This window comes from Notothenia rossii, assembly GCF_949606895.1.
Source record: "Notothenia rossii genome assembly, chromosome: 4".
Taxonomy (NCBI): Eukaryota; Metazoa; Chordata; class Actinopteri; order Perciformes; family Nototheniidae; genus Notothenia; species Notothenia rossii.
The window spans coordinates 94,723,522-94,739,773 of NC_136902.1; the positions used below are offsets into that span (position 1 = coordinate 94,723,522).

The window sequence follows — 16,252 nt, forward strand, 5'->3', positions numbered from 1 at the left end:
CATTTAAAAAAATATATTGTATTACTCTCATATATCAAATATCCTATATCTTTTCTTTTTTTTTTAAACTCTGAATTGTAGTGAAGTAGACATACAAAGTAGTATAACATAGAAATACTCAAGTTAAGTACAAGTACCTCAAAATTGTACTTAATTGTCACGTGACACAGGAACTTTAAATGTTCTGGAAAGTTCCTTCTACAGCTTTAGCCTTTATTTTATCTCATGAAGTCCCTCAGTGACACACCCTGAACAGTCTGGGGGGGTCGTGGTCCAGGTCATGTGACTTTGTGTTCCCATAGCAACATGTCCAAGATGTCCATGTGCCCGGCTAACACATGTGACAGAACGAGCTACATTTCAAAAGCTTTGTTGTTTGTTGCTTAAGGTCAAATTCAAGCCTGTTAAGAATGAAAATGCTTACATAACATGTCCTTTATTACATTTAACCTGTTGTGGAAACATTTCTTGATCAAATTGATATGAAACAAATGAGACAAACATTGCTGTGACACTGCTGTCACATCGGGACATTAACCCTAAACTTTCATAGTTAGGGTGACATATGCACAATTAGAAATATGATTATGGTCTGCTCAGTTACTTTAGCTGATTCAATTACATTTAGTATATTCTTTATTCTTCAATTCAAAGAATGTTCAAACTAATTTAAACCAAAAAAAATCATCCAAGTGAAAAATAAGAGTTATTTTACCATTAAAACCCAATTTGACATAATACTGTATGTCACATTTCAGATATTTGACACTATCTGAAATGTGTCAAAAAATATAAAAATATACTTAGTTACTTCCCACCTCTGACTGGGAGACACAAAAACGATGCATCATTTTTTAAAAGCTAAGAAAAAGAGAAAAACAAAAGGTAAAATAATGAGAAATACACAGTTAGGGTTATCATTATACTACATAACAAAGAGCTGTCCACCTTTAGCCTTTCATAAAAGCTAATCTGGCATCAATCCTCTCATCTCTTTGTAAGATGAATATATGTAAGCATTTGCCTCAATTATAACAGATGGGATTTCTGTTTAAACAAAAAACAGTTTTTCATAAATACTGCAGTGTAAAAATAATCAGATACAAGTCAAAGTCCTGCATTCATCCTCATACAAAGTGAGAGAAGAATATTTTGTTTAGGTTACTGTATATAATAATGGGTATCTTTGCCATACATATCATTTTGCTTTACATTACAGGTGAAAACGAAAGCTGCCCAGTTACTGAAATAAAGACGGATATTATTTGTGTTACAAGTTTTCAGAATGTTTAAATATGAAACTAAGCAAAAGGTGCAAAAAGTTATTTTTCTTTTTTACTTTATTCAAGAAAAAATAGGAACATTACAACATATTCACACAAAACCATTCATTAGTGGTACACAGACAAAGTAGAAAGTAAAATAAAAGCAGATATTTAAAATAAATATGCAAATTGTTTTTATGGCCTTCAGAATTATGTGTTATTTTTTAATTGTGCTTTCATACTGCTGGAGTTCTGGCTAGAAACTGTGTTTGGAGTCAGTGGGTATTTCTCAATGTCGAGGACGCTTCCTAAAAGACAAGTCCCTACGAGTCAGGTCCATCAGAGGCTTGGCAAGAATCCTTCCTGGCATTCGGAGAACGAAGAATGGAACAGGCGAGCAAGTGTGCAGGTTTGCGTCATATGAGAGGCCCCGCCTTACATTTTCCGCCAAAGATTTAGGAAATTGGTCCGTGCGCAAAGCATTGTGGGGATTTTAAGACCGCGGAGGATACACTGGTGCATCCTCGAAATGTCTTGCAAAGAAGGATTCAGTCCTCGGTAGAATTCCAAGGATCCTGGACATTGGAACAGTCCTTCGGCGGGATTCGATGACGTAGCATCCTTGAAATAGTGGCTCTGGAGGATGCTTCCTCGACATTGAGAAACACCCAGTCCATCTATTGTATTCTAGTGGATGTTAAATATTCCCATAGATTAAATTAACCGCACAAGAACAAATATAAATATCTTCTCCATCCCATCACCTTCTAATTATAAATAAATGTCTCTTTCCACAAATGTGATTGTTTGCCCTTTTTTTTCAAAAGCAATGACACATTTGTATTCTTATTCACAGAAAGATTTTTATAAAAGGTATTAATCCTCTTAACTATTTTCTCTATACATATGTTGATTGAACCTAGTGTTTCAATTTCATTTTGAGTCTCCATAATGATTGCATTGCATAATTTTCATAAATAAAAACATTTAAACCTGTATATTTCATTATATTATTCTCATAAATGCTGGATTATCTTATTTATTTTTACTTTCTTAAAGGAATACCATAATTAATCAAAACTGTTGAATCTTATATCATTTTGACATGCCCCTCCTCCAACACAATGAACTGAAATGTATTTATTTAGGATCAACCCCTTGAGATGAACCCGTTTTCAAGGGGCTTGTAACAGCAAGACAGTAAAAAAAAAAAATCAAAAAAATCAAGTCACAATACAACCAACAGACTACTACAATCACAACACAAACATTGTCTAAGTGTGTGTCCACAGAGAGTTCATGAAGAGTTCAAGCAATAAAATAAATACAAACATAGTGTGTTGTATGTGCAGATTCATCAAAAGCATGTGTAGCGGCCAAAATCATATAGAAATAAAACAGATAATTAACTTAAAATAAAACAGCCGCTGAGGCACTAGTTAGCGGATCTTACGCAGGGCAATGATCCAGGTCCAGACAAGATTCTCCATTTGTGCAGTTTATTCCATAAGAAAGTAAAACGAACAGGTTTCCTATTTCCCTTTTCCTTAAGCCTTTCCTATGGCTTTCCTTTTGCTGGCTTGAAACACCCTGGTAAAACACCGTTTGCCTACTAGTGCTCTGGCTCCCACTTCCACCTGTCTCCAATATATACAATTACACCAGGTGCTCTAATCACCCAGTGCCCAAAACATGCCTTCAAAATAAAAGCATAGAAACTACTTTAACTTATGACGTAACTAAGAATACATTTAAATAAATGACAATAATAATAAACAGCAAGAAAATAAATGTTAATCTATTAAATAATATAAAGATATATATATAGCTCCAACAGCATCTACAATTCTCAGCAAAATAAGAATAAAAGCCTTGTGTGTTTGGTGGTAAGGTATTCCAATCTGAAGGAGCGCTGAACATAAATGATCGATCTCTAATAAGATATGTGCATTGGACTAATGGGACCAAATACTTTCCAAAAAACAAGACAATAAAATAGAGGTCAAATCATTCTCTTGTGCAGTGAGCAAAACCTTGGATACAGGACTGATCAGGGGATCAGAGGGTTTGGAAGGCCCTCAGGCCGGAGCCGAACCCCCGGTCGCTGCAGCTGGACTGCAGCAGGTTTTCTGAACCTGGTTCTCAGCCAGCGCTTCTTTAGCCAGGTAATGCTCTCTCTTGATCTTCATCTCCACATCCTCGGGGACATCGGGAACCATCAGGTCGATCATTCGGCCGATGAAGAACACCACGTGCTGAGGAGGGGAGAGGAGGTCAGGGTTAGTGATGTTACGTTCACGAACGATCCGATTCTTTTGAACGGCTCTTTGGAACGAAGGAAGGGAACCGAGTCGTACTTGGCGTTCTTTTTATCGTTAGTTCACTGCCTGCCATGAATCCACTCGCCTTTAAAGTGAACCTATCATGCTATATTTGAATAACATAGTGTAGGGCCATACCTATATAAGGCATATTTATACTTTTTATTTTTCAAAATACCAAACAGATCATGCATTTTAGCCATTCCTCATTTCGCTCAATTTAACACTGTCTTAGCATCATGGGCTGATTCTGTGAGAACAGCACCATCTACAGGCCTGGCATATGTACTACAGCGTCTCCAGCGCTTTCCAACGGCAATGTCCGTGGCTGTCTCCTCCTGATTGGTGGAGTTGGCCCAATAGCCGTAGCGCCACTTCTGTGAGGTCATAGAAGTGTTCAAATCTGGATCAGTCTGTATCAGATCCGTTGCAGCCCCTTTTTAAGAGATTTGGGTATGGAGGAAAATAGAGGGTTGTGTTTTCTGACACTTGGTGAGTTCCCTGGAACACCGGAGACACATATTCATGTATACAAGACGTACAAAGGTGCATTTTGCATGATAGGTCCCCTTTAAAGGAACTTGCTTTCCTGAATGCAAATGTTCCGTAGATGGTGATGGCATAGCGCTGCTTGAGTAGTAGTTTGGCTGAGAGATGAAGCAAGTAATAAATGTTTGTGAGTAAAAGTAGATTTCTGGCGATACAGTCAATCTTTATCCTGGTGATTATTTCGCAGATAAACCTATTGACCCGCCCCCTTAAAAAAAACTGCTCTTTTGAACAGCTCTCGGAAAGGAACGGAGCCATAAGATCAGGCTCCCTTCAAAGAGTCGTAATTCCCATCACCAGTCAGGGTAGTCACGGTCGGGATGACGTTTAGTCGTCTCATTTAGAAACTTGTTGGCAACCTCTGTCTTTAATCCACCAGTGGGGTATTTACTGACATATTTTATGTCGTAGAACGAAACGTTAAAATCTCTTCAGCTTGTGTTAACCACAGACCTTATTTCAGGATAACAACAAGAAACACATTCAGAAAACCATTGAAGAGAGACCCAGGGACAGGAAGCGAGGAAATGCTGAGTCATGTCAGAACTCATTCCCGCAGTTGGACTCTAAAACAAAACTTAAAACACGGACCTCAAACACGATGACGAAGGCGAGTCGTATGGCGAGGAGGTGATAGTACTCAGGGAGGTAGTGTCCTTCTTCGTCCCTCAAATCCAGATACCTGTTCAGCACAGCATAGACAACAACAACTTCATCAACAGATTGCATTTCCTGTTGCGTGTCGTTGGTGACGTTGCCTACCTGCACCGTGTGTGTTGCTGGCTGTAGTTGCTTGGTGATGTTGCCAGAGTGAAGTTGATGAAGCCGTTGAGATTGCTGTCTCTGGTGTTGCGGTAGTACAGGCGAGGCAGGAAGGACGAGGTGAAGGCGATGAGGAAAGCCTGAAAACAGGTGTGGAAAAGTTCACATTCTGAGAATATGAGTCAGCAATTTGAATCTCTAAAGGTCATGTGAGACAAATAGGAGCGTCAAGGGTGACTCATGAGGAATATACACTTGCAGGGATGATCTGTGTTGGACCCTGAAGGCGATAACGTGCAATAACGTCACTGCTGCTCTGTATTGTCTGCGGAGAGTCTTACGTTGCTGAAAACGGCCACGTGTGTGATGAGCTGCAGGATGGGTAGCCAGATGCCGAGGTCCTGCACTCGCTCCACCACCGGGCGGCGATATTCAGTCACAAACTTCTGAGCGTCCAGGCGGATCTCCACCCAGTTATTGATGAGAGCGAAGAAAGGGGCGAGAGGAAACGCCGCCACGAAGATGGTGATGAAACCAAACTGGATCACTGAGGAGGAAGAGGGAGTCGTTGCATCTCCGTTAACCCCACCAGTCAGGGAGACACAGGTGAACAAATCCAGAGGTGGAAGAAGTACTCTGATCTTGTACTTGAGTAAAAGTAGAAGTACTCAGATCGTGTACTTGAGTAAAAGTAGAAGTACTCTGATCTTGTTCTTGATAAAAGTAGAAGTACTCAGATCTTGTACTTGAGTAAAAGTAGAAGTACTCAGAGCTTGTACTTGAGTAAAAGTAGAAGTACTCAGATCTTGTACTTGAGTAAAAGTAGAAGTACTCAGATCTTGTACTTGAATAAAAGTAGAAGTACTCAGATCTTGTACTTGAGTAAAAGTAGAAGTACTCAGATCTTGTACTTGAGTAAAAGTAGAAGTACTCAGATCTTGTACTTGAGTAAAAGTAGAAGTACCAGAGTGTAGGAATACTCTGTTACAGTAAAAGTCCTGCATTCAAAATGTTCCTCAAGTGAAAGTATAAAAGTATTCTCATCAAAATATAGTGAAAGACAGTAAAAGTAGTCATTGTGCAGATTGGTCCATTTCAGAATAATAGATATGATATGTTTTATAATGATTGATCATGAAAGTGTTCTCAAAGCTGGTAAAGGTGCAGCTAGTTTGAATGACTTTGTATACTGCAGGGTAGCTGGTGGATTTACTCCAGGTGGAACTAAAGTCTGATTTAACACTTGATTATATTTCACATCATTCATCCACATCTGTGAAGTAACTGAAGGGATTAAAGAACAATATTTGATGCACTTGAAACTCTCACCCATCTCCAGGTATTCGCTGAAGAGTCCCTCGCAGACCAGCAGCTGGTAATCTGCCTCCCAGGGACAAACCTCCTCCTCCTCTTCATCCCCCTTCCCTTCCTCCTCTTCATCCCCCTTCTCCTCCTCCTCTTTCTCCCCCTTCTGCTCCTCCTCTTTCTCCCCCTTCTCCTCCTCCTCTTTCTCCCCCTTCTGCTCCTTCAGCCGAGGACTTCTGTTCCTCTTCTGCCACCACGACTTCAGCTTCCTGCAAAATAGTGAGCCCTCACTTACATTTTTGATTTTGTTCAAACTTTATGGGAAAATTATTTGATACCAAAAAAAAAAAGTTTCTGTGAAGTTGTTTGCCTGGAATTTGGGAATATATATTTTTTAACAATTTGTAAAATACATGATACAAACTTCCAAAAATGTATGAAAAATGTACGGAGCGCTGGAGGGTTCATAGAGCGAAAAATAAATAAAACGAGGCCAAGTTTTATTAATTTGTGCGCACGATATACTTTCTCGTTCACATGAGATACCTTTTCGTGTGCACGAGAACTTGAACCAGTCTGCCTCGATCTATGAATTCATGTCCGTGACTCTCACAGTATCAGCTATCTGCAGCGCCACACACACACACACACACACACACACACACACACACACACACACACACACACACACACACACACACACACACACACACACACACACACACACACACACACACACACACACACACACACACACACACACACACACACACACACACACACACACACACCTCTACACACATCGAACTGCCCGATTATTCCCCCTATTACTCGTTTTATGAAGGAGACGTCCGGTCACCAGGGCGCATGATGTGTAAATAACCCAATTTGTGTTCTGTGAAACTGAAAAGGATATGACATTGTTTGTGTTACCTTCGTTGCAGTTGTAAAAATGTAATTAGGTTAACTTTCTGTTTTATTTAGATGCTTTTATTTTGAAGGCGAGTTTACGCTGTTGACAAGATGTTGTTGTTGCTATGGAAACGTGAAATGCTACATGATGTGTGTGTGTGTGTGTGTGTGTGTGTGTGTGTGTGTGTGTGTGTGTGTGTGTGTTCGGTGTGTTTGTGTGTCCGACACCGGCATTTGTTTTCAAATTACCATGAACAGTAATTTACACACATCTGGCTAACTCATATGTGTATTCCCAAGTGAAAGAAGTTCGTTTAGATGTAGCCTCGATGTAGGCTAGTGCTAAACGCTGTCGGAGTGCACCGGAGCGAACGCCACTATCATAATATCTTCTGAAAACAAATGCCCACACATACACAGACACAGACACACACACACACACACACACACACACATAAACACACACACACACACACACACACACACACACACACACACACACACACACACACACACACACACACACACACACACACACACACACACACACACACACACACACACTCAAACACACACATAAGCACACACACACACACACACACACACACACACACACACACACACACACACACACACACACACACACACACACACACAAACACTCAAACACACACATAAACACACACACACACACACACACACACACACACACACTCAAACACACACATAAACACACACACACACACACACACACACACACACACACACACACACACACACACACACACACACACACACACACACACACACACTAGGGTGACCAGATGTCCCGCTTTGCGCGGGACTGCACAGCATTTTCACGACTTTTGGTGCGTCCCGCAAATTGAGACGATGTCCCGCATATTTCATTTTGATAGGCTAAAACGCTTTTCTTAAAATCAGCTTTATCAAATGGCTGTTGAGAAAGCAGGGAAGGCTATCATCACGGGGTGTGTTTGCTGTCAATCAAACTGTAACACACGCCGGGTGCTGGTCAAGTGTTAACCAATGAGAGTAACTCACTCACACACACCCCGCCGCGGCCCCGCCAAACAACAACAACGAAAGTCAGCCAATAACGCAGGCGACGCAGCAGGTTATGGAAAATGGAGGAAACTGAAACTACAGCTAAGAAGCAAAGAAGATGCACATACAACAAAGTCTGGGAAGACACTTACCCGTGGGTGAAGCCAGTGCAGATTTTTTTGCAATCTTTGCAAGAGTAATTTTTCAAATTTCACATGGCGGTGAATACGACGTTAAAAGACACAGAATGCGATTCTCACAAGAAACGTGTCGCTCAAAAAGAGACATCCCACTCTATGGAAACATTCCTACTCAAACCAAAAAATGATGGCCACTCAGACAAGGTAACAGCATCAGAAATAACAAGTGTTTACCATACAGTGCAACACTACCAATCATACAGGTCAAATGACTCTGGTAACAAGCTAGCGCCGACCATTTTTCCAGACTCTGAGATAGTAAAGAAAATGTCATGTGGTCGTACAAAAGCAGCGTCCATAATAACAGATGTGCTTGCCCCTGCCTCTGTGGAGAGTTGTTTGACAGAGTTAAAGACACCAGTGGTTCTAGGTGACAAAATAGCCCACACACTGTGGGGGGGCCCACCTGTTGTTGCTGTGATGGACAAAACTGAAAACTATTTTATTTGATGTATTATTATGTTCTTGTTCCCTCCTGGCCGGTTTTATTTGATCTATTAATTTATGTTGTTCCTACTTTTACAGGTAATACTAGTTGAATTAGGAAGATGCATTTCTAAACACTTGAAGTGAATAATGCCTGCTGCCTTGGTTAGCCTTAGTTTACTTTTCTTTATCAAGATACTAAATTGTAACTGCATTTTGACTTCACTTTCTGTCATTGTTTATTGGATGCTGTTGAATAAACCAAATTAAACAGAATAGAAATAGAGATTTTTTTTCCGGGGTGCTGTTGAGAGGGTGTCCCACATTGTCCAACACAAACATACTCCTTGTCCCACATTTGGTTTGTTGGGACCTGGTCACCCTAACACACACACACACACACACACACACACACACACACACACACACACACACACACACACACACACACACACACACACACACACACACACACACACACACACACACACACACACACACACACACACACACACACACACACACACACACACACACACACACACACACACACACACACACCTCTACACACATCGAACTGCCCGATTATTCCCCCTATTACTCGTTTTATGAAGGAGATGTCCGGTCACCAGGGCGCATGATGTGTAAATAACCCAATTTGTGTTCTGTGAAACTGAAAAGGATATGACATTGTTTGTGTTACCTTCGTTGCAGTTGTATATGTCTTAAATGTAATTAGGTTAACTTTCTGTTTTATTTAGATGCTTTTATTTTGAAGGCGAGTTTACGCTGTTGACAAGATGTTGTTGTTGCTATGGAAACGTGAAATGCTACATGATGTGTGTGTGTGTGTGTGTGTGTGTGTGTGTGTTCGGTGTGTTTGTGTGTCCGACACCGGCATTTGTTTTCAAATTACCATGAACAGTAATTTACACACATCTGGCTAACTCATATGTGTATTCCCAAGTGAAAGAAGTTCGTTTAGATGTAGCCTCGATGTAGGCTAGTGCTAAACGCTGTCGGAGTGCACCGGAGCGAACGCCACTATCATAATATCTTCTGAAAACAAATGCCCACACATACACAGACACAGACACACACACAAACATACACACACACACACGCCCTGGCGATCTCGTGCGAAGGAGAAAATATATCGTGCGCATAAATTAATAAAGCGTGGCCTCGTTTTATTTATTTTTCTCTCTATGAACCCTCCAAGGCTCCGTGAAAATGTGTTAAAAATATGAAAAAATATTATTATATAAAATCTCTATCTCTAGTTTGTGGGAGAGAAACTCCCTCAGGAGGGAACACAGGGATGTTAGCCTTTGCAGACCGTTTACATGCACAGAAAGCTATCGAACACACTACAGGAGAGGGAACAGGAAAGCAGAAGAGGGCCTCTTTAACTCAAACAGCTTCAACATAAAGTTTGAATATAAAATGTAAAGCAACATCAAAGGGTGACAACAATGAAGTTGTTTTTTGTTTATGAACGTGTTTGATTTGTGTTGTGTGTTGTTTTTACGGTAAGAGGAACTCCTGGATGTTGTTGATCAGCTGTTTTCCCACCATGATGATCAGCAGCTCCTGAGCCAATTCAACGAGGCATCCCCCGGCTCCACACTGTCACACAGACACACACACAAATCACAAATGAGACGACTAAACGCCCAACATTAGCCTCCTTTAGCTTAGCGGTGGTGACGTGAAGTCATGTGACCGTGCTGTAGTTCCTTTATAGCCCAACATTAGCCTCCTTTAGCTTAGCGGTGGTAACGTGAAGTCATGTGACCGTGCTGTAGTTCCTTTATAGCCCAACATTAGCCACCTTTAGCTTAGTGGTGGTGACGTGAAGTCATGTGACCGTGCTGTAGTTCCTTTATAGCCCAACATTAGCCTCCTTTAGCTTAGCGGTGGTGACGTGAAGTCATGTGACCGTGCTGTAGTTCCTTTATAGCCCAACATTAGCCTCCTTTAGCTTAGCGGTGGTGACGTGAAGTCATGTGACCGTGCTGTAGTTCCTTTATAGCCCAACATTAGCCTCCTTTAGCTTAGCGGTGGAGACGTGAAGTCATGTGACCGTGCTGTAGTTCCTTTATAGCCCAACATTAGCCTCCTTTAGCTTAGCGGTGGTGACGTGAATTCATGTGACCGTGCTGTAGTTCCTTTATAGCCCAACATTAGCCGCCTTTAGCTAAAACATAATGTGTATATATGTACAGTATTAATATACTGCAGACTCACATCTTCGTTGCGAATTCCTAGCAGAGTGTTGTAATTTCCAGGATAACCAACAAACCTGAACAAACACAAACAAATTAACAGCTGGTTACACATTTTTTCTGTTCCACAAATGTTTTACAGTACAAAATGTGTATGTGTTTGTGTCGTTATGGCAGCGTTCTCAAAGAAGGATAAACTGCACCACCATGGTAACATTGTGGATGTAGTTTCGGTACCCGCCGCCATCTTGGATCATCACATTTAGGCAACAATGCACAAAGCAGCGATTGTTTTAATCAAAAGCCATGCTTACATATTCTGTGGTTAAAGAGCCCTGTTTATTCCTAAATTGATACAGATGCAAACGCTCTACAACGGCCCAAATGTTTTGTATTTGCAGCGTTTGGTTTCTGCAGCTTTTAGTAAACGCTGTGCATGTTTCCTCAAGTTGCTCAATGTTTTCTAAATGCTGCATGTGTTGTCAAGATGCTGAAGAGGATTCTTCGGTTTCTTTTGGGACATTTGTGTTTTTATATCTGCGTCGTTTCTGAAAAAACCATTTCCGACAAACCGAGCCAAAGACATTGAGGTAAATATCCAAATGAAAGAAAAAAAGAGGAATAAGTGATCCGTGTTGTGATTGTTTGAATTATTCCTCACCTGCCTTTGAAGAAGGCGATGTAAACCGGGGACGAGTAGAAGTTGATGAACTGGAAGATGAACACTTTGAGGATGAACATGTCTTCATATTTAGACTGAGTCCGGTGCATCTCTGACGGGAAGAACACAACATTGTCTACATAAAGGAATACTACAAACAATATAAACACTGTACACACCAGAATACATCAATAATGTAATCCTACACATACGCTTTTAATCTGGCAACGTTGCCTTTAGGTGGTTCTCAACTATCATCAAACATCGCACAAATATTTGTGTCCAATTTGACATCCCTACTATGATATTGACAATTACATTCCTGTTACTTTTACAGTAATGTTCAAATGTTTGTTTTAATCCAGGTTCCTTTGTTGGCTAATGTTGAGGTAACTAGCTCGATACATGATTTAAAAAAGGCAGAAATAATAAACATAATGGTTAAAAGCCCGAAAAAGTCACCTCAAACACAGAACAACTGATTATAATAATCAAAAATTAATTAATTATTATTATCTATAAAATATGAAATTGCCAAAAGTTTTAAAACAAAGTTATTTCAGACACAAAACTCACCCCAGCGCGTGAGGATGTGAGCCAGCGAGGTGTAAACTTTGGACAACATGAGGATCACCAACAGGTTCAACACGGATCCTGTGATACTGGCTATCCTAGAGGCCTGAGAAAAGACAGAAATGTGAAGTCACTAAGTTGTGGGGTTCCTCAGGGAAGCGTCCTGGAGCCTCTGTTGTTTCTCTTGTACCATAAATAAACTATATATATAATACATCTTGACGTTATATTTGATTTGTCATTAAATAATAATTTCCTTTTGAAAAACATGTTTTCGAATAAACCATTTCTTATAATGTTCTCAAGCATTATTTTACAAATATATGTTTAAAACCATAAAATATGGCAACAAAACTTCAAAAAATATTTCCTATAACTCATTTTTTATTATAACTTATAATAATAAAATAGACATTGTCTCAGAACAATTTTAGAGATTTAAAGAAAAGCGTTTCCTGTTTTATTAAACTCACAAAGCCGGTTAAAGGGGTGTCCGACTTGTCGATAACGATGGTCAGGATGGTGCGATACAGGATGATGGCCATCAGAAACATCAGCACAACAGCAACCTGCACACAGGTGGTTGAATATCTACAAATCATTTTCACTTTTAGAAAGAAAGAAATAATTAACATCTGGAAAACTCCAACCATTGATTATTGTTGTCAGCTCCAGTGGATGGAATGGAAACCCAATGTCAGAGCACAGGAGGAAGACATTAGTCGCTTTCACACCATGTACTTAGCCGGTACTAGTCCCCGGTACTTGTTCCCCCAAAACTCTTTAGTCCCTGGAACTGTCCTAGTAGATCGCGTTCTCACCGGAATAAGTCCCTGAGGGAGGATTTGGCGAATGAAGCCGCTGACGTCGCCTCTTCTTCTGCTTTGGGTTCACAAAACCTTCAGAGTTTAACGGGGCGTGGTTTGCAATTCGCACAGCCAATCAGAAATTGTTAGTGTGGCCTACACACCCACGAACCATTTCCTCCTCATGAAAGTACCACCTCTCTAGCAGGTACTATCTGTAGGTGAAAAGGTTCGCGCAAACTAAGGACTAGTTCCAGATCCTTTTTGGTGCAAAACCAAATCTCCCCCACCTATCGGCCTAGTTCCGGGGGAAAAGTACTCCGGTGTGAAAGCGCCTGTTCAGATAATTAACTTAGTACTAAGTAAAAATACACTGTTACAAGTAAAAGTCCTGCATTAAAAAGTGTATTCATCAAGTGTCCCTGTGTTTCATTACATCCCAGTGTCGGAGGACAGAGGAGACTCACCATGATGATGATGGCCATGAAGCCAGTCAGCGTTCGGTTGATTCGTTTATTTTCCGGAAAGTAAGGTTCCTCCGCTCCGGTCACCGGGTTCCTGATCGTCATCGGTGCCATGGCCGTGAACTCCGGGCGAGGTCGCTCCTGTGGAGGACAGAGATATATAGTTAGTATACACATTTATTCTTTAACACAGTTGTTCCTATACCCAATATGATGACCCAGAGGAGCATCTCATAAATCAGCGATCAACACGTCCTCATACCTAAACGTAACTGTCGAGGTTTGGTAGCGCTGTCTGGTGGATGTGATTGAATATGTCATCTACTGAAGTACAAGTTTGAGTTACTTGTACATTTTTTGAGTTTTTTTTAATTGTATGCCACTCCACTACATTTCAGAAGCCATTCAAAGTCTGACATGTCTATTCAATCCACCCATCACCCTCCTCCTTATGCTCACTTTGTTGCTACTATATACTCTGCCACTAGAGGTCGCCGTCTAACAAAAAAAAACTAAATACGATCTATACTCGGCTGCTTTACAGATCATGTGTTTGGTCTCTCAACTCAATTTACCAGTCCCATATATTTAAAAACATTAAACCTAATTTAGTTGCACATGTCTTATTCACTCATTGTTGATATCTGTATTTGTGGATGTCATTGTTTGAGCTTGTAGAAAATGAAAAACTCAATAAAGAGATTCTTTAAAAAAAATAATAATCTCGCTTCATCTGCCGTGAGGTTGTCAAATATCACACAAGTTATGTACAGTGCTTGATGTGAGGGGACAAAAGGGCCATTACTCCCTCATTTACATTGTATACAAATATATTTAAGATGCTAGGGGATATTGTTGTGCTTCACAACACAAGCTTTTTTAAAAGGGAACCATGTCAATGATTTGATTGCATTCGCTTTAGATTGTGGTGCTAAAACTCATCAGGGCTCACATGGACATCTGTGGGGGGATGAAAAACATAATTGTATCTCTTGACCAACAGTCGGTCATTTCATCACCAGGCTGTTGATGGGTCGCTAATGTTAGCTTGCTCCTGGCCTGATCTAATCAACGTAGGGTTTGACTTTTAATATCTGGCATGTCATCGTCCGTTTCTAACTGTGTCATCTTCATGTTTTTGGAGCCAGGTTAACATTATAATAGTGATGTGACGTTCCCGAACGATCCGATTCTTTTGAACGGCTCGAACGAAGGGAAACGAGTCGTTCTTGGTGAGAGCCGTTCTTTTACCGTTGGTTCGCTGCCTGCCATGAATCCACTCGCCTTTACGGCAACTTGCTTTCCTGAATGCAAATGTTCCCTAGATGATGGCGTAGCGCTGCTTGAGTATAGTTTGGCTGAGAGATGAAGCAAGTTATACATCTTCTGTGAGTAAAAGTAGATTTCTGGCGATACTGTCAATCTTTATCCTGGTGATTATTTCGCAGATAAACAAGTTAGCCCCGCCCCCTTAAAAAAAACTGTAAGGGATGAGTGAAGCAGGCAGGACACAGAAAAAACACCTTTAATCCAAGGTCAAAATGGAAACAAAACAGAACTCTTCCCCGTGAACACAGTCAAGATACACAAGGAACTCACAAAGACTAACAGAAAACACAGAACCTAAATGCACACAGGACTAATCAAACAACAAGAGACAGGTGAGGAGGGAGGAGAAAACACAGGGGCATCAGGTGAACACAATTGGGTGATCAGGGAGGGGAAACAGACAGGAAGCAACAGGCAAGACGGGAGGTGAACACTTTTCAAAATAAAACAGGAAACCAAAGACAGAAAAAGACAAAACACAACACAGACAGATCGTGACAAAAACTGCTCTTTTGATTGGCTCTCGGAAAGGAACGGAGCCATGGGATCCGGCTCCCTTCAAAGGGCCGTAACTCCCATCACTACATTATAATGAGTTTAAATTCCCTAGACTAGCCGCCGACTAGTAGAGGATGTAGTTTATGTTCTTTAGGAACGCTTATGTTAGATGTTAGCACATGAGGATCTGCTGAGAACGCAATGCTCCCTGGGAAATGCAGTTTTTTCCCCGATTTAATGGCAAAAGGATCAATTGAAAAGAGCATTGATTAGAGAGCCAGCAGCCGGAGAGAAGAGCCGGTACGATACTAAAAGTCACGGTACACCAAAGAGCAAAGTGCCGGTAGCAGCCCACTTCAAGCACTGGCTGTGTATGAGTACATGCACGGTGTAGTCTTAAAGGTGGGGTAGGTAAGTTTGAGAAACCGGCTCGAGATACACTTTTTGTTATATTCCATGGAATGCTCTTAACATCCCGATAGCAATGAATATCTGAAATGCTTTGACAAAAAATCCATTAAAAAATGTCATCTGTGGAAGCCGTGGTGCTGTAAAAACTACAACCAATCCGTTTAGCCGGTCAGCCTTCCATCTCGTGCACGCACAAATGTATCTCGTGCCCTCATTGGGCGTGCCCTCATTGGGCGTTCATTGCAGCAGTACTTCAATGACTCGCCAGCAACAGGCGGCCACTTTCACCATGGCAGAGTTAGGTTCAACATCGTCTACTGGTCGCAAAAGAAAAAATGTAACGGAGCAAATGAAGAACCAAAAGAAAGTGGAAACTAGGAGAAGTCAAACCAGAGTCAATATCGGAGTTGCGTTGGCTGTGTAGTATTGCTAACCTCGAGGTGTTTAGCTTTGCCTGATATGTAACGTTACTGCAGC

At 40.9% G+C, this 16,252-nt stretch overlaps 1 protein-coding gene across 4 annotated transcripts in view; it reads right to left on the bottom strand.

The window, feature by feature from the left end:
• Positions 1-1,322: 1,322 nt before the first annotated feature.
• ano7 (anoctamin 7) overlaps positions 1,323-16,252 on the bottom strand; it is a 42,513-nt gene continuing 27,583 nt past the window's right edge. For 2 of the 4 annotated variants that reach the window (XM_079678542.1, XM_079678543.1), the window contains 11 exons: positions 13,541-13,678; positions 12,741-12,836; positions 12,271-12,373; positions 11,695-11,806; positions 11,056-11,110; positions 10,337-10,434; positions 6,227-6,471; positions 5,239-5,444; positions 4,898-5,037; positions 4,727-4,817; positions 1,323-3,520 (listed from right to left, as the gene is read on the bottom strand). In XM_079678542.1, the coding sequence (XP_079534668.1) occupies positions 3,344-3,520; positions 4,727-4,817; positions 4,898-5,037; positions 5,239-5,444; positions 6,227-6,471; positions 10,337-10,434; positions 11,056-11,110; positions 11,695-11,806; positions 12,271-12,373; positions 12,741-12,836; positions 13,541-13,678 (1,461 nt within the window). In that variant the 3' untranslated portion in view covers positions 1,323-3,343. The remainder of the gene's footprint in view (positions 3,521-4,726; positions 4,818-4,897; positions 5,038-5,238; positions 5,445-6,226; positions 6,472-10,336; positions 10,435-11,055; positions 11,111-11,694; positions 11,807-12,270; positions 12,374-12,740; positions 12,837-13,540; positions 13,679-16,252) is intronic. The other 2 variants (XM_079678544.1, XM_079678545.1) reach the window with 2 other exon arrangements.